At 35.2% G+C, this 27,596-nt stretch overlaps 1 protein-coding gene across 1 annotated transcript in view; it reads right to left on the bottom strand.

Moving 5' to 3' along the window:
* FBXL17 (F-box and leucine rich repeat protein 17) overlaps window positions 1-27,596 on the bottom strand; it is a 288,354-nt gene that overhangs the window by 87,164 nt on the left and 173,594 nt on the right. Inside the window, exon 7 of the mRNA XM_063422110.1 lies at window positions 12,829-12,905. Coding sequence (XP_063278180.1) covers window positions 12,829-12,905 — 77 coding nt within the window. The remainder of the gene's footprint in view (window positions 1-12,828; window positions 12,906-27,596) is intronic.

Here is a 27,596-nt window from a genome sequence, read left to right as displayed (position 1 = left end):
GTATGCACAGAAAGAACAAACTCCTCCATGAGTCAATACACTACATGGCCTCAACAAACTACTCATGGGCTCCAGTGTCACCAAACCCAACAAAAAACACACCCATCACCGTAATTTTTACCAATGAATGCGATTTAACTAAAATGCACAATTTTGAAAGTGTTATTATGAAATTTTGAATATGTTATTGAGATCATTTTTCCTGAAAAATGTAGCTTCAAATGCCTTTTCATTTATAGTGTCACCATTCTGCCTGGCCTATCCAAAATCCTGAAGTATACCATGTTTCCAGTCAGCAGTTCCATGTTCCTCTGTCGGAGTCTCTAAAAACTAGGTACGGCAGGGCCACTTTAGGGCATCATTAGTTATAATCACAACTCCTCAAGGATCTGAAAATAGCTTCCAATCACTTAGCACACTTCTGTCCCTCTTTAACATCTATCAAGAAAAACTGCTACACCAAGTCACGAAGTTTTATGGCGGTGGAAGAAATAAAAAAGAGCCAAGTACAGACTAACCATAAGGTTATAGTCTACTGATGTTTTTGACTTCACTGGTAAAAGCGGTACAAACCGCTACTTTTAGGGAAATAGTAAAAATTCAGATGAAAAGTTAGAGGAGCACAGGACACGTACAATACATATAATTTAGGATTTGCTGCATCAGACCAACCGGTTATAGTTAATTATGCTATATGTCCTTTTACCAGGCAGCCACAGTTAAAAGTTATGGTGTCCTTGATTTCACTTTTCATAACAAAGATGGCAGCAGCAAAACTGGCAGGTTAGGATGTTGGAGCACTTATTGCTGCTCAAATATTAATGAGTGTTCTTCACTGTGCCTGATTTCAAAACGAAAAAGAAAGCTAAAGAAATTGTGTTTTACCAACATGAAAACATAGCAGTATCCAAATAGCCAGACAGAGGTTTTACCTTTTTTTTTTCTCAATATCCCCCCACTGGTTTAAAACAAAGCAATAGGCAATATAATACTGTCACTTATTTTTAATGACATTTCAATGTTAACTGCAAAAAGAAAACAAATAAAATTAATTCACAAGGCATTTGTTTTTTTTCCTCTAAATAATAAGTTAAAATGTAACAGTGAAACAAACGCTTGTGGCCTAAGGAAAAACTCAGTGTGATAAATATGCAGCATAAAAAGCTCCTATTAGGAGGAGCCATTGGTTGACTAACCAAGAAATAGACAGTTTTTCTTAATTGTTAACACTTGTTAATAATATATATATATTTTCAGTTTCAGGATCATTTCACATGCAAAAATAACACACTTTCCTTCTTCCCACAAATACAATACTGTGGTAAGATCTGACTTGTATTGGTGGTAATGAAAAGGAGAGAGTCAAAGCTGACTCACAGCTCACCAAAAGATGTAAGAAGATCAATGACCACAGTGTAACATGTGAAATTTAGGTTGGGCATCAGAGGGAAAGTCAACGGTCTTTAGCAGTTTAAATGAAGCACTGATAAAATGTCCATAGACATATGGTGGATCCTCTGTCCCTCGAGGTTTTTAAGAAATATCCCAGCAGAGCCACAGAGAGTCAGAGTGGACCTGATCAAGGCTGGTGACACCCCTACCCTGAGTGCCTGGCTGGACTGAGTGACTCAACAATGGTTGCTTTCAATCAAAATTTCTATGATTTATTGATTATGCCAAATTAATAATACGGCTAATGCTCTAATGCAAGACCCAGACCTTTGAGAAACCCTTACAAACAATAAACAATGATGATTTCATACTTGACATTTTTTGTTTACTGGTTGCTCACTGAACTTCAGGACAATAATTTTTTCAGTTAAATTGAGAAAATACTTCTGTTTAAGATTAATTAATTCATATACTCGTAAAATAAGACACATTAATTAATTGGCTATTTGAGAGAACACATATTTTTACACATAAATTTGACACTAGACAATCATTAGTGATGTAGACCTACAGATTTAATCAAGGAACATCCTTGATTTCATACTTGAAGCAGTGAGAGATGCTTTTACTATATCTTCAAATTCAAATTATTTACACAAAATGCAACCTATAATTTCAGTTTCAAAACATATAATTTCAGCTTTCAAAATTTGGTAGTATAAAAAATTTCTTTTCCATTTCATTTTTATTGTAATATCCATATACAGCAGCAGAGCAGCAGTACCATGTTCCTAGAGCTCCCAAGTTCCCAAAAGATCATTGAGTTGCATCATATATATCATAAATTCTATTAAAAAGAGTTTAAAAAACCCCAACAAAACACTGACCTGAATACCTCCCCCTGCCAAAAAAAAAAAAAAAAAAGAAAAGAAAAAGAAGAAGAAGAAGAAGTAGTATTAATGTTTAAACTGTAAAGTTTTGTAAGTTTGTACTCCGGATCATTATGCCTAGATAAGAACATTCAAACATATCCATATTTGTACTATTTTTAGAAATATCTAAACAGGTTGACATAACGAAATATATTTCACTTACCTATTACAAAATATGTAAAAATAAATAGAATATCCCAAACCACACTTTTTTTTTAGAATTTCAAATATATTAGAATTATTTTCTTACACTATCCAAGAATTCTCTTCAACCATATTTACTTGTTTCTCTTTGTGCTAACAATCTTGTGTGTTACATTTTTTGGACATACTTTCCTACTCTTCTGTATTAGGCATCTTGTAATTAGAAGGAATGCGGCTCAGTATGTATAGCTAAAATTAAGGGATGATGGCAGCAAGCCAAAGAGAACTGCAAATAAAGCAATCTTGCTGTCTGAGTGTTCTAGAAAGATACTTGACATTTCAAAAACTAAAATGATCCCACTTGACTTATGAGAAACTAAAATAGATAATTTAAAAGCTACTTTGAGACTAATTTTTTACAGAAAACTCTTCAAATATTTGAAGTTGACCAAAACAAAATTTTTATTTCGATTTATTAATTTTTGAAAGCACAGTGATTACTTATTTAGAAAGTGAATCCCATTTCCTCCATTGGTAAAAGAACAGTTTCTACACTCTGTTCTCTGCTGTGAAGAGTTTACAGTTTACGAAGACAGCATGAACGTCTGTGTATAATCCACTACAGATGTAAAAATCAAATGCTTTTTTCACAATGAAGTTAACCCAGAATCACTACTGCAGGAATGCAGAGGGGAAGTACCACTCATTATATTTCACTAAATAAATTAAAATATTTTTGGATGCATCCTCTGTTCTTAGACAAGTTGATAAAAACCTATGTTATTAAATTTTTTTATTATGTATTTCCCGTTGAGTTGTAATTCATGTTTCAAACTAATATGAAATCCAGTCCCTACTACTTGATATTTAAGTATTTGGCAAATCTAATACATACACATAAGAGATCTATTAATGCATATTCATAGTGAGACCTCAGTAATAAGTCAAAAGGCATATAAGTAGTAAAGTTAGAATTCGTTTTCATGTTCTCCTTCCAATTGTTAAAAACATTAAAGCATTGAACTGTTTTAATTAAACATTTTTTAATTAAAAAAATAAAGCTCTAAACCAGTATTTATCATATTGCTGGGGTATTAGCAATTTAGTTTCCTTTTTATTCTAGTCAGCTACATCAATATCTTAGTAACTTTTTTTTATCCATTTAAAGAAAAAACTCATTTGTAGGTATTCATTCCCTGAGCACAATCCTACTGCAGAAGACTACAGAAATCATTACAAGAATATTAAAACTTAGGCATTCAAAAATAACTACCTACTGTTCTCTCTACAAAGCAGTAGACAAATTCAGAATCTTTATTTGATTTTTTTAAGGCAGGCAGATAGATTACAGTCAAAATTAGATTTTTCTTGAGTAATTTGAGTATTTACTGGAATTCAACAACAAACCAAGAGAATGTACAAAACAGAATATGGAAAGGAAATTCTTCCATCAAAAAAATGAATGTTTTTTAAGATTTAACTTAGTTTGAGCAATTATGATGAAACAACTGCATTACTTGCTAAGTTTAAACATCAGTTTTTATGTTTAAGAACTGAATGAGCTTCTGCTTTTTGGATACCAGCTAAAGAAAACAATCACTTTCATTTAGGCAACAGTGTAGAAACACACTAACTTTAAAATCTAATCTGTAAAATATGTTTTATAGTGCCGTAAAAAGGGGGATCATAAAACTGGCTCCTAGAATTTAGGAGAAATAAATTGCAACTGCAAACTATCAGTCACTTTAAAATACGGTGCAACTCCTTACTTGTACAATTACATACATCAACAAGACTTCTGTCTCATAACCCATTAAATGGAAAAGGACTAGGTAAATTCTTTTTTTCCCCTTTTTATTAGTTCTGTTTCTCTCACTAGGAGAAAAATACAGATACTGCTTTAAAATTTAGAATTACAAGAAGGAATGTTAAATAATCCCCTCTGAGACTAATACTAGGTGTATTTTTAAATGATTTTAAATGTAGGATTTTTTAAAGTATATTGCTAATAGCTACTCAACAAATAATGTGGTGTAGGGGCAAATTTTAAACAAATTCAGAAGTACAATGAACTAAATATAAAACTGCATTATAGCAACAGTGTACTAATGTGAGTTGTAATTGATGTTTATCTGAAAATATCAAATGCTTTAAATATTTAAATTAAGTTATTCGACCCAAGCCAGAAATAAATTCATGCTAAATAAAGTTTCACAATTGTTTTTCTTAAGTAAGTATATCTCTGACTGCAAATCAAATGTTCTGTTAGAACTGATATTCTTCCTTGCACTGTGACATAACAGATACCATTTGAAATGGAAGTATAAAATGAAAATACATTTGTAGTCTTAGGAGGGGTGAAATCAAAATTTTAAAAAACCCAAACCAATGACTGTAATGTTCATAGTATGGTCATAATGGCACAATTCCCATGTAATATCTTTTTTGCAGCTTAAATCAGTCTTGAGCTCTAAAGACAAGTGTTTAGATATATTACATATGCTGTGTGGTAGCTCACCGGAGAGGCACCCAGCACACTGATTTTAATACAGGGTTTAACATAGGCACTGGAGAAATAAAGCTATATATTACTGTTTTAGGTCACACAGAAAAAGAAAATACAACTAACACAAGAGAACAGGATCCAGATGAGATAAGTGGAAGTTTGGTATTATACTGAAGTCTCCTAACAGAGTAAATAAAGCAAGAACATGAAAATGTATTTTTGGCAATATATGCAGAGGTTGTGGCCATTTCAATTTTTGTTGTATCAGAAATATGTGTCTTGGAACTCAGAAATGAGGTGCATTTTTCCTGAAGATTAACTTAAGCACTTCTCTCTAGTGGTGAAACAGCACAAAATTAAACTTTCTATTATGACTGATAAATTGCTGCCAAATTTCTCACCAAAGAATTGAAATAACAACGCAAAGCACTATGTTTCCCACAGAAAAGCTTAACTTAAAATAACAGTACCTGTGGATCTCTCTGCAAGACAAATCAATCCTGAGTACAATACATGTCTGTTTTCCACATTCAGAACAAGAAACTGGGAACAAACTGTGTACAAATCATAGGCTTCTGCTCTGTTCAACTTGATGATTCAAAAGTGCATCTACATTCATAGCTTCCTCCAGTTGGCGATTATATTACCTTATTTTAAGGGCACAGGTTAAGGGGGACAATCCACCTTCCAGTATGACAAAAAATAGTTTGAAAGTTTGTCTCATCTCATTGCTCATACAGAAAATCCTTTATTATGTACCACAGGATGAAGGATTTGCAACTGTCTGTTATTTGAGAAATATGCTATTGCAGTAATTTATCTCACAGTATGGATCTTGAAGATGCACAGTGGTATCTCAAATCAACTTCTAATGAAAACTGCATGCCATTTTTGTGACATTGGGAATACTGGTAAAATTTGCACAGAAAAAAATTTGGGGTTTTGATAGTTATGAATTATATATGGTGCTGACAAGATTGTTCAAGAGCTCTTTTCTGCTTTGGGGATTACTTTTGATAAAGTTTTAATTTGACTTTTCCTTATTAATTATTTTCACAGACAGGTGACTAAAGTTTTCTATTCACTCCTGAACATTCCTAAAAGTTCCTGACAGAACTGAAAAAATATGTTTCTGATAGGGTTCCATTTCAAAAATACATCAATACACAGCTATCTTTCCTGACATTAACAAGTTTCTTGGTTTCAATGTCAACCGGATCCCTTATGGAAACAAAATTAGGTATCAATACCTGCAAGACTCTATATGAGCAACTACTCCATACTAAAACAATAATAATAAATATAAAACCAAGCAAGTTTTAAAATGTCCTTACAAAAGCTCTACACTGTTATTTTTCCTCCTAGGTGAAGAGAAATTTTCAGACGTTTTGAAATATTTGAAAATACTCCATCTTCTCCCTGCACACTCCAACATCAACAGTATTGCCATTAAAATGAAGAGGTAGTAAGTTATAATAGGTACTGTTGGTTTGTTAAACTACATAAAACTCTGAAATTCACCTCTATTGTTAGAATAAGCTTTCATTGGTCCTCACAATGACCACGGTTTCAATGGAAACATTTGCTTCCAAATTCAGAAAGAGTGAACATTTTAATGCCCTTTACTAGCTGCTAGATTTTAGGAAACGAAGTATCGTTAATACATACAACAGGGTACAGACTGCTTGCCACCTATTTACTCTTGAGATAATTTAATTTTTACAGTCCACTTAGGTTACAGTTGTGATCTATGCACAGAAAACAAATACTAAAACCAAGCAAACAACCTCAAAATTTGGCACTGCTGATTTACTTCAGCTGTCTTCCTTCAGTGAATTCAGGTTTCTGAATAAGTAACAGAACAAAAACTAGCAAGAAAATGATTTTGTTAAAAGAAGAGGAAAAAGTTTCTAAGATAGCAATATATACGTATATCTATATAATAGTTAGATACTACTGTGTACTATAATATATTACCACACTTTATAAAATCACAACCATACATACTCAACACCACTAAAGGCAGCAGAGGTCCTCGTCCTTAAAAGATTATCTGTACATTTACCTACAAGCTTAAACATGGTTGTCAGTGTGATCACTGCTTGCTATCATTGCATCATTAAAAGAGTGCAAAAGAGAAAGGATAGGAAAACCTAATAGGGGAAAGATTCCAGACAAGAAGAGAAACTTGGAATTCAATACAGCAACAATTCAAAATAATTTTGAAAGATAAAATGAAAGTTGTATTTATTTAAATTACATGAATCGAGGAAGAGATTGCAAACCAGTAATGGGTAAGGATGAAATATTTTAAACTCAGAAATGTATTTACCACCTGTTCTATTCTGTTTATCCATAAATGCTGCTCTTATCCCCCGCGAAAGGTATTTGCTTTCTGAGTTATATTGTACAGAAGACACGGTGTTTTAAAAAGCTAATATTAAGAAGCAAAGTTTTAGTGAGATCAAGCCTTAGAGAGATTTGCTAATCCAAGTGAGAAGCAGACACTAAATATTCTTTTTTGCAAAATACCCACAGAATGCTTATTCTTTATGATTTGCATGGCAAATGCTAAATATTGGAGAGAAAACACAAGAAAGAAAACACAAGTTGTCGCAGTAGGACAACTTGATCCCTTGATAATTAAAATATTCTATTTTAAAATAGAAAGCATATGTATCTTAAATATTTAAACATTAGAATTTAATAGCATATCGGGAAACAATTTTAACATTGTTAGTGGTATCTCACTTCTGAGAAAGGAATCCATAATCCAGTTATGAAAAATAAGCACAGGTTACATTTATGTTTTTTCTTGTGACAATTGGACTTGATTCAGTATAAATGCTATCTTATTCCTCCAGACTTCTACTTGTAACAGTTATGCCCTATCTATAACATTTTAATATAAAAACTATATAATTCTATTATAGTTTGCTGAAACTCAGTTTTTTTGCTTCAGCAAACACCCTCAGCAGAAGAAAAGCCTTTTAAAAAACCCCCATGTGTCCTCAGAGACACTAAATCCATCATTAAATGTTGAAAACAGGCAATATGAACAAGGAATAGTACCCATTTCAGAAAAGTAAAAGGATACATATCTAGAGAGCTCTTTTTCAATACTCAGAATCCTAACATTTTCAGGGAAAGACCACAGTTCAGCTCCTTGTGCCAAGCATTTCTTCTGAAAAGCTTTGTGCAATTACTTTACAGCTAGAAATAGAGACTTTTTAAGTTACGCAAAATCCAGAACTACTAGGTAACAGAAATTCTACAAGAAAACTGTGAAGACAACTGTCATCTTCTGCAGGTTACTTGACAGGCAACATTGTGAGATAAATTTATTCCCTGCACTCTGCTAACTGCACTCCTAGTAATGTCTATTTGGGCACTTTGTTTTTTTCAGAAAGGTCTTTGGTAATTTTGCAAGGCACAGCTGTACAAAGTGCTGGATTGAACATGTCCTTTCAAACATTTTTCAAAGGTGACTTCTTTAGGAGTTTATTTTTTTGGGTTGTGGTGTTCGGATTTGCTTTTTCCCCTGCCCTGTGCTCTGTTAGTGGAAGCTTACAATTTCAAGCTTGTCTTGAAATTATTTTCTGCACCCATAGAAGAAATACTGGTCTGACTGCTTTTCTAAAGTGGAAGTAAGGCATTAGACTTTTTTCTCTTACTGTTGCAAAGAATGTGGTTGTAAAGTAATTCTCAGTAAGTATACACTTAACATTACTGTAAGATCAGATCCTTAAAACACCTACTCCTGTTTCACAGGCTGGTTTAGAATCTTTTTATCTTTGAATAAAAATAATAACTATTGATTCACTTAAATTCCCAGCACTAAGGATATCAATAAAACCCAGAACTAGGGCATAAAATTGGGGAGACAGTTACACAATTCTCTGTGTTCTTGCTGCCCTAGCTCACCGCTCTGCACCTTCACATCAACCTAATTCCTTTGACACACAGTCTCCCCACAGCTGAGAAAGTCCCGCTTCCTTACCAGTTCTTATGAAAAGCTTAAATACAAAACAAACTATGCTTAAATAAAGTTGAGGTTGTGACACAAATAAAAAAAAGGCAAGAAATTCAAGACAATACTGACAATCCATGCTTAATTCATGATTGCCTAAAAAAAAAGCATGAAACTCCACAAGGAACTAATGTTTAGCTTTAACTTCACTCTGTGCTCTTGCATAAACAGGTGTGTATCTCAAAGATTATACTAATTCAATCTGTTCTGTCTGTTCAGATGCATTGCAGTGATTATTTAGCATTTAACAAAGTCTTGCATGTAAAGAAACTTGTAAACTAATTGTCAACATCCTAGCATGTTACATTCTAACAGACATTATGAATTAAAAATGCATCTTGAGAAAATTATGCCAGACATAAAAAAGGATATAATAACATAATTTCTTTGAGAAGTAAACAAAACATACCTTTTGTAGTCAAAAATACAAAATTATTTATTTTGTAATATAACATGAAATAAAAAATGCTTTTTTTTCTCATCAGTTAATAGCTCTCAGTATGTATAAATACTTCAATTGCTGTACGCTACAAAGAATATTTTTCTGGTCAGAAAAATGTCAGAGAAAGGAATGCAGCCAATGGCTACATTATTAGAGTGTAGGGAGTTTTATTTAATCTTTTAGGTTTCCATATAAAATGTAGTATTTTACTGCACTTTAAAAATACTAATTACATAAAAAACACGAATGCCTGGTAGCTTTGTATACTATCTATCCTATGCAAAAAAATTAGAAAAATAAAAGTAGGAAATTAATAAAATTACAAAGATTGCACTTTACCACCTTGTCTAGAGGATATGAAATTACCTCACACATACATATCTTATTGAGTTAATTGAAGGAGAAAAATAATAGTTTTTTGCTGTAATTATTTTCTTTATTTACTGAAGTTATTCTTGATAAATTATAGTGTCAAATGATTAAAAATTTTGCTGGAAATCAGTAATATTACCTTTTTCCCCAGTTGAGTTACTAAGCAATTATGATCTTGTCCCAGACATCAAAATTCTGCTAACTTCTGTAGCATAAAAAAACCTGCCACTGAACAGTTTCAGAGAGGGCTTTCAAAATCTTGCATCTGTACAAACCTGGTGTCAAGATTTCGTTTGTTAAAGCAAGGACAACTCTGTGTTTCACTCTCAGGATTATCAAAAATAGAGCACAGTTGCACAGGACTCTGTGCTCCCACCCAGTCACAGCCTCACAGAGTCTCACACACTCCTTGGTGGAGTCTGAACAACCGCACGTGTGAAGTTGTTAAGTCTTTGTAAGACCAGGGGACACCACCTTAAAGGAACCTAAAAGGCTCCCCGAAGTCAGGCAGGTGCTCCTCAGCTGATTTCCTCTACTGAGGACAAGAGGGGTTCAAAAGCCTGTGAGAAACAGCAGCTGCTCTTCTCCTCTTGAAAAGAGAGACAGATTCTTTGATAATAGGTTCGGCTCTGCAAGGGGCTTACTTTTTAACTTACCAGCAACAAAGCAAACGTGAGAAAGTCTTCAACTGAATTGCCAGAAAATAAATGAGAAAAGAGTGATGCCTGGCTCCACACTGCAACACTCTTGTTAACCTAATTAACATTCACTTGCTATCACATTTTTAATCTAAGGCAAAATCTTGAATTCCTTAGAAACCATAAATTATGCTTATAAATCCTACTTTGTTACAGTTTGCTTTGTATTTTCAGCTCAGATATTAAAAGTAGATTTTATTTGTCAGGTTGGCATGCTGAGACATGCTGAAGATTATAATGCTATTCAATTAGTCAATAACGTATCAAAAATCAGTATATCAGATGTTTTACTAGATCCTTAATAGCAGAAGTAATTCAAATTTTAAGTGAACAGTAAAATGTAGCAGCAACACTATAAACAGAAAATATTCTTGAGGTCCCAGTAACTGAGTGCAATGATGCTAACTGACTGCACATCACAACACAATAGTGACAGATGGGCCTTAGTATATAGAAGTGAAGATGAGGTTGGATAGAGCTAATCAGCCAAATGCTACATTTATTCTCCACTCATTCATTCTCTGAAACACGCTTCCTGCCTTCCATCTAGTGTTGCACACTTCCTTTTTTCTCTCTTTACTCTTTCATAAGCTAGATTTTCTCTTTTCTCTATCTTAGGTTTCTTTGCTTCAGTTTTTCAGTTGTTTCCCTACTTCTGGGAAAAATCACTTTTTCCTCTGACTAACTGCAGTGAATGAAGGCTGAAATCAGTTTGAGAGATTATTGATCCTCAAGACATGGATTCCATTATGCCCATGGTAACTCTTTCCACATGGGTTGTTAAGAGTCAGAAGGGACAAGAGTAGGGCCTGCAGTTCTGCAGTACACAGACAGAAGGGACAAGTCTACCTTCTGACCCTGTCCTGAACCTCTTGCCCTTCAGCAGTGACAAGAAGCACCTTCATTATTATCACCTTATGTTCTACAGACTACTTCCCTCCCTGAATTTCCACAAGACATTTCACAAATTCAGAAATTCATCTTGGACAAGTGGTGTTGAGCTGAGAAAACCAATTTTCAACTCTGACAACATCTGTTCTGCCCATGGAAGTACAAACAACAGCAGACCAGATGAAAGAACAGTAAAGGTCCGTGTTCCCTTTCCTCTGCCATGCTCCAAGCTCTGCAGCTGCAACAGCTGCATGGTGGCCCCACGTTCCAATACTCTGGACATAAGGTGAGCAGAACTCTGCAGAACAACATACCCTTGAATACAAACCCCAGTGAAGTGCAGAATTTGAAAAAGACAGCAAAAGAATGAGTTTGTGAGCACTGGAATGGTAATTTATCACTTTGACGTAGTAATTCTTTATTAAGATCAAGGGAGTATAAAGTTAAAAAAATAGTATGAGAAAATAATCTGCAAGTCTGAAATTAACTTCTCAAATACACAATTTGTAAATCCTACTGAAATTTAGACATGTAAGTGGGAGAGAGACATTTGAGAAACTTATGACAAAAATAAGTGTCTTATTTAAGGTCAGGATCTTATTCAAAAAAACCAAAGCAGCCTTTCCAAACAAGCACTAGAAGTTTTCCTATTCTAAATAAAAAATCTGTCTTTCTATGCGGCCTATCAGGGAGGACATTTAATTCCTAAGATGCTCCCCTCTATTTTACCATAACAGCACTTTTAAAGGATCATCAACCTCATTCAAATTTTATGGCCTACAACAGGTGATCAATCCACATTCTTGCTTGCTTAGTTATGCTTTTACAGCATCCAGAAACACAAATATAATTTCTGATTTTGTCTCGAATGTTCTCCTGGTGTCCAGGACTATTCACAGAATCACAGAATAATGAGGTTGGAAGAGACCTCTAAGATCATCAAGTCCAACCTATGCCTTAACACCTCAACTAGACTATGGCACTAAGTGCCATGTTCAGTCTTTTTGTAAACACATCCAGAGATGGTGACTCCACCACCTCCCTGGGAAGACAATTCCAGTGCTTTATTACTCTTTCAGTGAAAATTTTTTTCCTAATATCTAACCTGTACCTTCCCTGACATAGCTTGAGACTGTGTCCCCTTGTTCTGTCAGTTGCTGCCCGGTGGAAGAGACCCTACCCAGTCTGCCCAGTAATTGCCAATTTTATAAGGATACTTTGAAGCAAATATATACACTGAATTGCACGCTTCCAACCACAGGTATTTTTAAGCAAGTCAAACCATTTAAATAAATTTCCTATTTTTATGGATGAAGGTTTTAAAAATTTTTATCTCTACATTTCCAACACTTTTGATAACAGTCCCTGTGAGCTCCGGTTCAGTCTCCACAAAAAAATAAAGATACAAGTATATTACATACCATAGTCTGTGATCTTACAGGATACTAAATACAGTTCTTTCAGGTTCCGTCCTTCTCTGGCAATCACCTCCACACATCTGGAAGACACAGTAAAATTACTGTTATAAGACAGTAAATCACTTTTAAATATCAAGAGTACAACCCACAGGTAAAAGGTACTGTATCCCAGTTTCTTCATTTTGCAAATGGCTCCATACATTTCCCTGAAAATGAATGTGGCTACATATCTACACTACAGAATAACATTATTTTAAATTGAATTCCTTTATATGGATGTTCCCTTAAGTCTGTGAATATGTGAGTTGCTTGAAATGTATACAGACAAGCACTTTGGAAAATTACAGAAATGTGAATTTCCATTTCTTTATTACTTTGGAAAGTTTCTGTTGCAAATTTTAAGCTTTGACAGCTTTCTTCTAGGGAAGAACTATAAATGCACTGTAATGAGGATAAAATATAAGAAAATGTAATTTTAAATTCATGTTTGTATTTCTTCAGTGATTACAGCATGAGTCAGCATTCATCAGGTCATGAAATGTTACACGATCATGGTGTTCCAACACATTGCTCGAGAACAGATGAGAAAACAGCTCATTCATTTTCCTTATCATAACTGTGATGAATATGAAATGAAACATTGAGGTTTTTATGTTATTCTTGCTGTTAGATTTTTGTAAGCAAGAAAATGAATATGAATGAATAAATGAAATTAAATGGGAGCTTATTATGTACTTGTGACCAAGCCTATATTACAATGCTATGTTTCCAACTGCATTGTTTATAACCTATTACTCAAAAACCACAGAATCATGAAATACATTTTCAATCCTATTAATGTAGATCAGTCATTCATTAGATCAGCTAGCATGACTATTGTGCTATTTTCTACATAGATACATGTTTTAAAGTGTATTTTATTGGATAAATTGTAAGAATTTCTTCTGATCCAATATATTTGACTTTAATTTTCAGGTCAATTCCCCAATCACCTACTCTGCCACTTAAATCAACCCTTGAACGGAACACAAAATTAAATTACTTGACAATTTCTAGAAAATAAGTTTTGCTGAATTTTTCATGCTTTTGAAAGATACACCTAAATCCTCAGTGACCTTTTTCTTCCACTTACCACCTCCAATGGGTTATCTCCTAATCTGATTTAACTGTTCATGCTGGCAATTTTGGATTTTAAAAGCACCCTCCTAATTCTTACAGCTTACAATAAAGCAATAACTGGACAATAGCCCATTATACTATTTGTCCTCTCCCTGCTTCCCTCTTCTAAAATATACAATGAAAATTCACTACTATTAATAAACAGCACACCTCTGACAGAGTACTTTAATCACAGTTCCTTTAACACTGTTATAAATATTTAACCCTGGAAAACTGTGAGAGCCTGATATTTAGAATTTTTTTGCAATTCTTATCATTAGATAAAGGTTACCTTACCTCAAATACACAAAGAAAATAAATAAATATTTACATCAGGACTACTTTTTTTAATATAAGGTAACCTCAGAACTACATATTTTCCTAGAATAAGGTATGATTGAGAGCACTAAACACACTATATATACATGGAAAATTTCTTCTGTTCCTGTCAGACATGATTTTGAAGCACATATTCATCTTTGTTTGCTGGCTTATTCAGATAACTAAACCATGAAAAAATATTTTTATTATTTATTCCAGAAAAATATTTCCTAATAATGAGATTTTGTTGCTATTATTGGTATTATGAATAAAAAGAAAAACATTATTGTTGCCATGAGGTTTTTTCCTAGTTTGCTGAGCGTTCATATTAAAGGAGAAATGTGCAGTTTCTTGTGCTCATTAATATAAACACAGGACCATGTCTTGTAAACACTGCCCTTGTTATGAATTCCTTCTCAAGGAGAAGGGGAGGTTGAATGACAGCCTCCTTGGCCAGTCTGGTGGGGAGGTGGGAATTCCATCCTCCAATCCACAGGCCTCATAGGAAAGGTATAAGAGTGGGTTTGTGTAAATAAAGGTGTCTTCCTGCCCTGCATGCCCGATGAACCAAGATCTGTCTCAGAGTCTCATTTCTGGTCGGGCCCCGCGGTGATACATTATCATGTATTTTTTAGTACGGTTTTCATCAGGTCTTTCACAAACAAGACATAATTGAAGAGTCAATGGACGCTGAGATTAAAAGAAGCTTTTGCTATCATATAGATCATTTAGTAGAGCAGTCATATTTGGAAACACTTCTAACCTTGGATAAGATTTCCAAACCTAAAAAATTATTTTGTATACTGTATGTAATGGCTTTAAAGGTTTTTGAGTTATTTTTGCTAATTTTTACTCACTGAGAGACACCTATCTAACAAAAATGAAGTACAGCAATCAGTGTCTAAAAATACCACCACAAGGCAGTCAAGATGACATAAAAGACTAACTAATTTTCTCTATAACTTCAGTTGCACGCCTTTTCTATCAGTCAGGGTCAAAGTTGTATTACCTGCATAAATGCAAAAGCACTTGACTGCGTGGCCCTTATAAATGTATCCTTTAATCCTTCCAAGTAGTGACAGCTCTAAGGGTTAAAGTTTTTTAAAGTGGCTTGAGTGGCTCTAGTCCTGTTCTCAGTGTCATCTTGGAGTCTAAATGAAATAGTCTTCACTTTCTCCTACTGGGAAAAGAAAACCTTCACAGTCTTCAGCTACATTCATTAAATAGGGAAGAAAAAAACCCCAAAATATAAAAAGGTTAAAAAAAAGGTTATTTGACTGCCTCATTTCTTTGTGTTTTTTGAAAATAGGAAAACCATGTAACATTTAAAAGAATGAGGTAATGGCACATCTAGTTTGGAGAAAAAAAATATAGATAGCTAGAATATTGAATTGAATTTATGTGCTTTCTATACCTTGCATAAGTCAATCTACTTCCAGTTTTAATTTCTATTACCCTTTCTATAGATCATCCTCATGTAAATCAACCTGCAGAGACAGAAGAAACACTTTATATGGCCTCACTTGCCTCTGCTCTACAGATGATCACACAATACAGAATTGCTTGTAACAACTGACTTCTTTACAACATAAGGAAAAATAAGAGTAGTTGTGTATTTACCTGTGCTTTTACCTTTTAATCTTTGTTAAACATGACAGCAAAGAAAAAGGTTAAAAGAAAAAAATCAAATTAACCTTTTCTAGAAAGCAAGGATCATCTTAATTTTGTTGCAATAATCCATCAAAATGATGTCAGATTATTGTCATATCTATCTTTAGAAATATTTATATTTATGATGTTGCTGAATTAGACAACAAAGAATCATAACCTAAAAAAGAAACAACACAGCATTATACTGATAAATAAATGAAGAAAAGGTATTATTTAAAGCTGTGGCAAATTTCAGAAGTGAGCACACCAGGACACTGACCCCCATAAAACTTGGGACTAATCCCTCTCTGTCAGGGACCTAACATGGTGGCAACAGCTCTGTGCCAAGGCTGAACTTAGATCTCTTGACCCAATGTTATTGAGCAGGCTTTTATCAGTTGTACTAAATATACTAAAAAGAAACAATCATCGAGAAAGAAAAGAGATTTTTCACACTCAAAATAACTTATTACCAAAAACAAACCAAAGAATAAAGAAATAAAACTATAGTTAGAGCTTTTCTAGAATACACGTCTGGATCAGAGCCGGCCAAAGTTAAAATTTTTTCACTTCCTACTTTGCAAATAAGTATCATTTAGAACTATGTAACACATTAAAATATCAAAATAGAGTATACAAAAAATTTTAGGAAGACATTTATTAAACCTAAAAATATTATGCAATAAATATTTATACCAAGCTTTCCTTAGATTTACTCAATATTTTATGAATATTGTTCTCTGATAGACTGTTAGGCAATTCAGTTTTATTGCATTTGATTCTAAAAGTAAGAAATTATTACCACATTCCTGTGAAATTTACAGTGCAATCAAGAGCACGATAAAGGCAAAAAGCACAAACTGATTTGACACAGACCAGCCAAAGAATATTATGATAACAAGAATATAACTAAAAATGCACCACCACACTGTTAATTCAAAATAGAGTTACAAGACCACAGAAGTCTGTAAGATAACTGGAAATATAAGATAACTGAGCATTGTGATGTTGAACATATCCACACTGAAAGCATCCCAAAATTAATGACATTCAGAGACTAACAAACCCAAGATTGCCTCTTACAGTTACAATTTCTTAAGAAGTCTTTCTAATTCGAAAACTAAAAAAATCTCCAGGTAAAAACAACATAGCTATAATGTTGCTCAACTTTCAGCAACTGCTATTAGGAGAAAACTCTCTATCAGATGGGTTACAGAAACTACAGAAATTTATCCACTAACATGTACTTGTGAATACTGCTCTTCCCACCTGGTCTGTAGACACGAAAGATCACTTAGGTCTACAAGAGTTACTGGTATAAAGCTTCTCTGTCGACATGTCTCAAGTCACAAAACTGCACAAAACTGCATCACTGTGTTTCAGATAGTCTACTGGCACCTTCAAATTTAGGTCCACATTCTTGACAACTTCACACATATAAATACATGCAATGATTTCTCAGAATCAAGGTTTATGACTTCACAAAACTTAAGAGCTTAAAAATAATAATAAAAATTTAACAAACTAGAAAAAGTAAGTCATCTGAAACATTGTAATTTTTATTCTCTTAGCCAATTGATCTCTACATTCTTTGACCTGAATGAAAGCTTAAGGTAAATAAAGAAAACTGCAAGCTTCTACAAGCAAGCAAAGACAACAGATCCTTCAGTCATGCAAAATAATTATATTTAGATATATACATATATATCTGTATGTGTGTGTGTATGTATTCTTTATTTTTGTGTACGTGTATACAAACACAGAGCTATTATATTTCTGATCTAAACCTGGTAACATTGGAAAATTGTATTTGTGGCAACTGAAAGGAACTAATGAGAAAATATGAGCGGAGTATTTGTGGTGTAAGTGGTCCTGGGAGACTTTGTTACAGTCTGAGACTCCAGCCCTGAGCAGAGCTAATTGGAGTCGCCATCTACAGTTATGAGTGCACAATTTGAGGGAGTGAGTGAGCTTCACCCACCACAGAGGCATAAAACCCCCAAACCATTAATATACCACCTTGGTAAGGTTCAAAATGAACATCAGACTACTTGCAAGTCTTCTCCGGTATTTGAGTGTATCTGTCTTTAAGCAGGTAAGTGAACACCTCGCTATCCTTCAGATCATAACCAACAGCACTACTGGGAAGCAAGAGGGAGATTGGAGAGAATAAGAACACTAAAAATGCCATGGAAACCATAACCTCTCATGAAGAAATATATAGTGCTCCTCAAAAATTACCATTTCAAATGTTAAATTCAGGCAGAAAAAAATTAGCTGCACATGAAATAACACTCAGAGCCACTGGTTTTGATGACTTACATATTCCAATGGCAGGCAGTAATGCAATATAATAACCAAATCTCTCCTGCAACAAAACCAAACCTCTGACCACAGAAGCAAATATAGTGTTAAGAAACCGATGTAATCTGAGGTCCACTGTGCTAGGGAAGAATAATTTAAAGGCTAAAACAGTGAAAAGACCAACATTTTACTGATAGATCTATAAACCCTTGCATAATCTCATAAAAATAAATGATGAAATTAATACCCTGATGGATACATATTCTTGGTTAAGGATTAATTTTCATTGATCATTTTACTGGCATTACGAACAATATAACTCCTCCAATGTATTTGCTTTCTAATAATTTATAAGAAGTATGATTTTTACTTGTTTTTCAGTTACCCTTGCACACAATTGTTACTGCCGGTTTTGAATCACATTCAAAATGTATGTTTTAATGTAATTTTTAATTTGAAGACCAAGAACTTCATCTAAAAGAAGCAATATTAACCACAGAGACACCAAAACAGGATAAGAGTTGTAATCAAAAGCACAAGAAGAATCTGAAAAGCGCTTTTTGTGTGGAGCCAATATCCAAAGTGTCACTAGTTATACAAGTTAACAGCAATTATCTTAGAGCAGTCATTAAGTTGTGATTAGCAGTGAGGTATTCTTTAGAAAAATCAATGCAATTTAAAATTAGGTTTGCCAAACAGTTTTGCCACTTACAGCACAGGAAAACAGTAGGATTTTTTTTCATGCTGGTACCTATAAATAACCAAGTCCCACAGTGTCTGCTTGTGCTCTGAGCTAGTCAGGTACATGCTAGCTCTAATCAGAGAGCTACACAGATAAATGAATCAGCTCTTTGCTTAAGCTATTATGCCCTATCTTTCAGCAATAAATATCTATTTTCAAATATTTATTAGTATTCTTATCTAAAATTAAATGCCTCCTGTTACCCCAACTGAACGTAAATCCAGCAAGCAATTAAACCAAGAAAGGAGAAATTTAGAAAACAGTTTAATTCCACTATCTGATTTTTACATTTAGTAGTATTCCATGTGGCCTACCGTTCCCTTCTGGCTTGGAGGAACTAGATACCATAATGGATTTAACAGAAATAAACAACTAGAAAAAATAATCTTACCCTGAACCCCTCAGAAATCTGATTTGCCACAGATAATCATGCTTAAGCATGGAAAAAAATTAAACGGTATCTCTTACTTTTTTAAGAACTCTCAAATATTTTGGAATTCAGATTTAAATAAAAAGGTCTATCTGATACTGCACTTCAAATATAGCTTCCTACGTCTATTGTGGCAACCTGTCCACTGTTGTAAGGAAAAATAAAAAAGTGTTCACTACTAGCAGGCCCATGCATACTCCTTAGCAAACATTGTTCTTTGTACTGTATTATAAAAATAGATAATAGCTCCCTCCCTGAACTGTTTTAGTGGCGCTTGCCCACTTAAATACTGGGAAAGTATTTGCATTCCCTATATGATTCTGTTGAATTACTCTGCTACAGTGATCAATGGTTCAGAGTCCTAATGGCCACCAGTGAGAAGTGATGTCTTTCAGGGGTCCATATTGGGATCAGTGCTATTTTGTATCTTCATTAATGACACAGATGAAAGGATCAAGTGCCCCCTTCACAAATCTGCAGCTGAGTGGTGCAGTTGACACTCCGGAGGGATGGGATGCCATCCAGAGGGCCCTGGACAAGCTCGAGCAGTGGCCCATGGCAATCTCACCAGGTTTAACAAGGCCAAGTGCTGGTTCTGCACCTGGGTCAGGGCAGCCCCCAGTGCCAGCCCAGGCTGGGGATGAACAGACCCAGAGCAGCCCTGCCCAGAGGGACTTGGGGGTGCTGGGGGTGAGATCTGGACAGGAGCCAGCCATGGGCACTGCCAGCCCAGAAAGCCAAGGGTGTCCTGGGCTGCACCCAAAGCCCCGTGGGCAGCAGGGCAGGGAGGGGATTCTGCCCCTCTGCCCCGCTCTGCTCAGACCCCACCTGCAGAGCTGCCTCCAGCCCTGGGGTCCCAGCACAGGAAAGATGTGGAGCTGTTGGAGAGAGTGCAGAGGAGGGAAACCAAGGGGATCAGAGGGATGGAGACCCTCTCAAATGAGGAAAGGCTCAAAGAATTATGATTGCTCAGCCTGAAGAAGAGAAGCTTTAGGGTGACCTAACTGCAGCTTTCCAGTACTTGAAGGAACCTCCCAAGAAAGATGGAAAGGCACTATTTACAAGGGCATAAGAGAGAGTTATGACAAGGGGGCATGGCATTAAACTGAGAAAATAGGTTTAGTTTAGATATTAGGAAGAAATTCTTTACTATGGGAATGGTGAGGCATTGGAAGAGGTTGGCCAGAAGACCTGTGGATACCCGTTCCCCAGAAGTGTTAAGGGCAAAATTGGATGGAGCTCTGAGAAAACTGGTCTAGTGAAAAGTGTATCTGTCCATGGCAGACACATTGGAATGAAATGATCTTCAAGGTCCTTGCCAACCCAAGCCATTCTATGATTTTATGATTAGTGTACTGGAGTAGAAAAATTGCTTACATAGATATTACTTCCTTACACAGTGAAGGTCAGGGTGGCTTTTCCTAAGACAAGTGTAAAGGAAACTGTCATAACATTATCTGTTAAAAGCAAAAATGTGCAGATTTAGAAAATAATTACTGCCCAGTAGCTAAAGACAAGACTGGGAGTTTGCAGATTGTAGGTTCTATTTCTATACAAATAAGCAAATCCTTGGGAATTCAAACAAGATCCTTGAGGTCCTACTGTCACAGCAGTGTACAGAGAGGGTAGGTGAATCATTTCAAATCATTTAGGAATGATGTTGCACGTGGAATGAAGTTTAGAGTCAGAGGACCACATTCTCTGCAAATGCAGAGAAGTGCGAAGGAGAAGAAACAGTCTAAAGAAGAAAACCTTGAAGTACTGCTGTAATTCTCCCTCCCAGTACAAATCACACAAGGGCACACACGAGCTCAGTTGTACCATTTCATGCATGGGGAGACTGAGCTTTGAGCAGAAGTGGTTTCATTTTTCCTCAGGCTTTAGAGATTATATTTACATGCTTTCGGCCTCAAGGTGTTCCCTGGAGTTACAGTGGCCTCAGTTTTGATAGATTTTCTTTTTTTGTAAGTAGTCTTGTGCTATTTCATTAAGACTTAGTAAACAGTATTTTTTTCCTTCAAAAAAACTTTCCAGGTTTTATAGCAAAAGTAAGAAATGGCAACTGTACTGCAATGCTCTAGCTTTCTAGCTTCAAATACATTCTTTGAAGTGTCCTTTTAGAATGCTTGGATAAACTTTAAAATAGTTCCATAAAAATGAAAAAAATTTGTTATGTGACAGTCATGGGTTGGAGACAGACTCATGACACAGTACACCTTGAGAGTCCTCAGCAAACAGCATGATTTACACTGAGTTTGAATTTCCTGGGCTTGCAAAGCTGATTGGTTGGGAATCTCTGCACTGCCCAGATCTCTGGCCAGTGATGTGTCCCCATCCAGAGCTTAGATGGGATTGGCTGAGGTCTTTGTCCCCCTAGGGACTGCTAGAACAAGCCAGGTCAGCCAAATTGGATCTGTTATGATCAGATTCATCTTGTCCAGCTGAAGACCAGCTGTACATTGCTACACAACTCCACCTAATATTTTGAAAATACAATACTGTGTTTATAAAGCTCTGTACTTCTTGATCTCAGTCAGGGGAGCACACATATGAGAGAGCATTTCACCACATTCACTGCTTTATTTTCATACCACAGGGGCTGACATACACTTCACTGTGCTTTGCACATAGGCAGCTGATCTTACCTATTGAGATCTACCCTTTCAAACCCCTTTGTATCTCTGACTTTTTTTCTAATTATAAAAAGAACCCCTAACCTCTACCAGCTATTCATTAGTGTAAAAGCTTTAAAGACTGTCTTTTCCTGAAATGACACTGCAGATAATGGTCAATGGGTCATGAGGACTGAGAATGGATTTCACCAATAGTCTCTCCTGTTAACTTTAAGAAAAAAGCAAAACCCCTGACTCAGTTTCTCCTTTCCAAAATGGAAACACATTCCATAAAACTATTTTTTTACTGAGTTGTAAACAGATGACTTAAATATTGCAAAGACTCAGTTCTGTGAAAACATCAAGTCCCTATAAAAGTCTGATAAATAGTCTCAATCCTATTAATGGGAACAGTATTGCTAAGAGTTATGATCTAAATTTAGATGAGATGAACAAAGTTTACACGAGTAGCTTCTTCCATTAGACAGTAGAAGAAGAGAAGTTTTTTACAGGAGATCAGGAAGCTCTCTGCAAAATAGTTTTATCATCACATTGATATTTCTTCTCTACTGCTGAAGGACATTCAAGTTTGTACTGAATTTCTGCTTATATAAAGCAATGATAGAGCAGAAGAAGAGCCAAGATAATCAAAGAGGAAGAAAATAAAATCCAGTACTCATCATAATTCATGTATCTTTGGAATTGATTTGGGGTCCATTCTCTTTATACTTTAAGAATTAGAGCAAGTCGGTAGATCTGTTACATTCATTTAATTCTGCTGAAGTTAGCAAAACTGATGAAAGACAAAATCAAGCTCAATGCATTTTTTGACAAATGCTATAAAGAAGAGAGCTTACAGAATGTGAGCAATAAGTGAGTTCTGCAGTTCTCAGATCTCACCCAAAGGGTAGCATCAAAGCAAAGCTTGTACGAGAAATTTGGAGTACTTCATACATAATACCTTACTGGAAATATTTTAGCATACAAATTTTAGCACAGGAAAAAATCTCCATGCCTGCTAAAGTTATAAAACTGGATTTGCCATGAAGTATTGTCTAAATCTTGATAAGAATGCCAAAGTTCTTAGAACTTTGTTTTAACTTGGAAAGAATGTACTGAGATAGCAATGTCTTTAAAATGAACAAACAAATAAAGCGTAAGACCAAAAAACCAACAAACTTAAAGGCAAATTTCAGAAGCTCTTAATGAAATGATGTGTGGCTGTATGGGTAGCACTTCTGTTACTAGTCCATTGGAAAAAGCCACAGAAAAGAAGGTTGATGATGCTTTATATAATTTGTATGAAGCAAAATTGCCTCCTTTTAATTCAGAGAATATACTAGCAAATATATTTATTAGAAGCTAGAAGAGCATAATATCTTTCTCTGTATCATGATCTTAACAGATTGTCAATTGTGGTCTCTAAATGAAGATTTTAATACCACCTAATAATGCACAAATTTCACCTAATGTTATTCAATTCTGGAAATACTTAACAGGGTAACTTTTCATGCAATCTTACTGGAAAATAATCTGTCTAGAAGGAATATCAGGATATACTGTGTCCTTTCAAACTGAAGTGAGAAAACTTGGCAGTTTGCAACAGCTGGAAATTTCATAATTGAGCAATATAAACTGTCTTGGGTTGCAATATGTAACCAAAAGAGTGTATCTGTTGGAAGTAGCTGGGGAGGTGTTTTTCTTTATCTCTTATATAACGCGTTCCTCATAACTCCAGGGGGGAGGGGGTCAGTACCTTCTGCTAATGGGCCAGCTGTTAAACCAGGTGGGGCAGAGTTCTTTATCTCTTCCATGACCCATCCTCCCTCCAGGGGATATCTGCTGTTAATGGGCCATTGAGTCTCACTGCATGACTGATAAAATTACATCATCCCACTGGGAGATGCTCCATCCAGAGCGAGGAGCCAAGCATTCCTACCTGGATACAATCTGGGATTCAGAACACAAAGAGAGCCTGTTTCTGCTGGATTCCCAGGGGAACACTGGACCCATGCCGTCACCACTGTACCCTTTTACAGGATCATCTCTACTCCAGCAGAACTACATCTGTCACTACAGGAAAATTTATATTGGACTGCTCCCAACACCTTGACCAATAGGGTGTCAGGTTGCATTCTGATTCTGTCAGTGTTTCTAGGGTTTTTTTCTGTTCACTTGTACTACTACATTTGTACTTTTTAATATTTCTAGTAAAGAACTTTTATTCCTATTGCCACATCTTTGCCTGAAAGCCCCCTTAATTGCAAAATTATAATAATTTGAAGGGAGGGGGTTTACATTCTCCATTCCAAGAGAAGCTCCAGCTTTTCCTGCCAGACACCTGTCTTTCCAAACCAAGACATAAACACATTCAGAAATAAGTGAAGAAAGTTTTTTCATTCTGTCCCATCTCAGGGCCCCCCAAGTCTTGTTGATATGGTTCTGATTTTGATAGGAATTCAGAGGGCTAGTAATTACTCTTGTATCATAGCACAGCTTTTAGTATTGTAAAAGAAACATGACTTATTGTTACCTGCCTACACTTAGATCTTGTGTTGTATCACTGGCTACCCCAAACACTATCAAGTTGTTAAAGAGTAATAAATTGTCACCCAAACAATAGAAACAAAACACACTTAAGAACAAGTAGAAGGATTTTGACTGAAATTTTATGATTTTGATATTTTTTTCTTCCTAATTTTTCAGAACTTTTTAAACAAACTTTTATTATTGTACTAATGGTACAATATCATCTTCTAGCTGAGTGCTCAGTTCATTGATGTGAATATCTTAAAGCTTGACAGCCTAAGTTTAGATGTCTTCCTAGCAAGCCTCAACTACTTTTGCGCTAAAACAGAACAGAAATAGTGATGTGATTCCTTCATGGCATCTCAGCTATGACAGTGACTATTATGTTCCGCTGAAGGACAACCACAAATAGCATCAAATGATTTCTTAAACTGAGCCAGCTACATCCACAAAAGTGTAACTGTCTAAACTATGAGAAATTATGCAGTTAATTAAATCTTAAAACCTAAGGAAATTTCCATGTGTTATATTTTTGTCCCTCTAAAGAGTTCAGGCAAGAATTCCATGATGTATTCATAAATCATTATACATAAATATCATTTCATAGATTTTTCTAGCAGACCATTATTAATAAAATACATATAAAAATCTATGAAATCACCTAATTGCAGATCTATCTTTCCCTACTTTCCCATAGTAATATTATATTGCATTAAAGTACTAAACTTTACTGATAGTTAAAGCTTCCCAAAGAAAATACTGTTATCCTATTAATCTTAGCTCTAAAATTTGGCAGTCACTTAAACCAGGTCAAATGGAGTTGGAATTGTCAGCCCCTCCGTACAAAATGTCATTTCTGTATAAAAGTAATTCATGCACATTTTCCCACTCACCAGGGAAGTTAGGGGAAAAGCAAAGTAACCAGTGTGTGTGCTTGGCAGAAACAGTGGGGAGGAGGAATATTTTTCACTTGTGCAACTTTGAGAAATCACAGAAGAAACAGTGTACTAATACATAAGTTTGCATTGCACTTTTTTTTCCAGGTAAGCAGAGGAGACAGCAGATCATGCTGGTGGTCAGCTGGAGAAAACACGTCCACTGTCCAACACAATGTTTCAGGCTTTAAGAACTCAAAACTATGCCAAGTTGTTCTGACATCCACTGTGTTCAGAATTTCTCTTGCTACCACCATATTTACTGGGATGGCAGCAAATTAGGAAAAAAAAGAAGAAAACTCTGAAGCCCATTCAGAATTTTAGTAATAAAATCTGTATTTAGAGGACACCTTGTTTTCTTTACTACCCACTGTATGCTAGATGTTCACAGGCTTTACTGACAACAATGATTTAAAAAAATTATGTTCTCACTCTCTTAATTCTAATTAAATGACTAGTTTTCAAATTTCACACAGAAGCTCCAAGTATTTCCTGTGTTATTGGCAGAACATATACAGGAGTTTGCAACTCATTGCTAGACACAGTTCCTGTAACATTTTGACTCAAATTTTCACCTAGATAAAAGTCTTCTTTATATTCTTACTGACTTGTCTGTACCTAAGACACTCACAGTGTCTAGTGTGAGTTTCTATTTGTCTTTGGTTCCCAACATACACAGGAGGACTGAAAATTTGTTTTCTAATTGCAAGATTGGAATTCCATTAGGAGTTGAATAGTCAGCCAAAGTGTTTTCCAAAGAGCAAGCAATGCATTCACATTGGATTGAAAGGTTTTTCCTGTTGCTCCCATTTCATTTTTTGTCAAGTACTTTTAGCAGAAGTACTTAGGATGATTCTGGCTGAGGAAGAATGACCTCTCCCATGGAAAAGAAAATACAACATTTCTCCACAAATCATAAATGCAAAATTATTTGCCATGGCAAGTTGTTTCATAACTCCACGTAAATCTATAGATAAAAATCTGTAACTGTAATTCCACATACAGATTCTCTAAGTAATGGCCTCAAACACTACCAGACCTTTGAAGTAGCTTACTGACAGGATTAATCACCTCCACTACTAGTTCCTTCAAAGCGTTGACAAAATCTTAAAATATTTCCTGTACCAGCTAGCATCTTAATGTGCTTATGGAGATGTGTTTTACTTAACATTCACCTTGGACATAGCAGGAAACATATAAGAAGTGATATTGCAGGCTAAATTTTTTGCTCGAGGCCATAAATTGAATGAATTAAAATTCGTTAACTGCCTGAAGATATGTATCAGTTTCCTCTAAAACAAACACCTACCAAATTGTGCCCCAAAAGGCAGAACAAGACTCTTCATATTTCCATTCTAGCCAGTTGCTACGTAATGTCATGAAGTTTTCAGTTACAGTACTTCATCAGTATGTGGAATACTAAAGCCTTTTCTGATGTTAGCTACTTCAAGTTTAATACTGGATTTAGAAGAGTTCACTTACTACTTCCTCCTGCTATCTGGATGAAGTATTCATGTAACTAAACTTCTGTTTGGTATCTCTAGTGCTTTTTTCTTAGAATATGAGACAGTAGTTCAGCTTACTTCTGTCATAGTAAGACCAAGAGAACTATCAGTAAGCAGAGCTCATGCACCTCAAATTCTCCATTGGCTTTAATGTGATTCCCATTTCCTGTTTGACTTGTTTGTGTGGCTCTGGCTGAATTACTCATTGCATCCTATGCACCTCAAGATATGATTTTGTTCATCATGATGAAACAAGGTCTGAGCATCTTCAAACTAAGTTCATGCTCACTAATCAACTGAATAAAATCTACCTTCTCTATGATGAAGTTTGGGATAGCAGTGAGACTAAATCAGTGCAAAATAATGTTTCTATGTTAGGTGGATCAGTAAGTGGAAGTAGCAGATCATAGAAAACCAACATGACATCCTTTCCTGTGATTACATCAATCAATTAACACACATCACCAGTCAATAATTCCTCAGTTCAGCAGGAGCCCAGTGTGGTCAGACAAGATTGAGACCATAATAGGTACAAAACCAGAGAACATATTTCCATACCTTTAATTTTTATTTCAGCCACTACTA

Source organism: Prinia subflava, chromosome Z (genome assembly GCF_021018805.1).
Source record: "Prinia subflava isolate CZ2003 ecotype Zambia chromosome Z, Cam_Psub_1.2, whole genome shotgun sequence".
NCBI lineage: Eukaryota > Metazoa > Chordata > Aves > Passeriformes > Cisticolidae > Prinia > Prinia subflava.
This window is presented reverse-complemented; position numbering and strand designations above follow the sequence as displayed.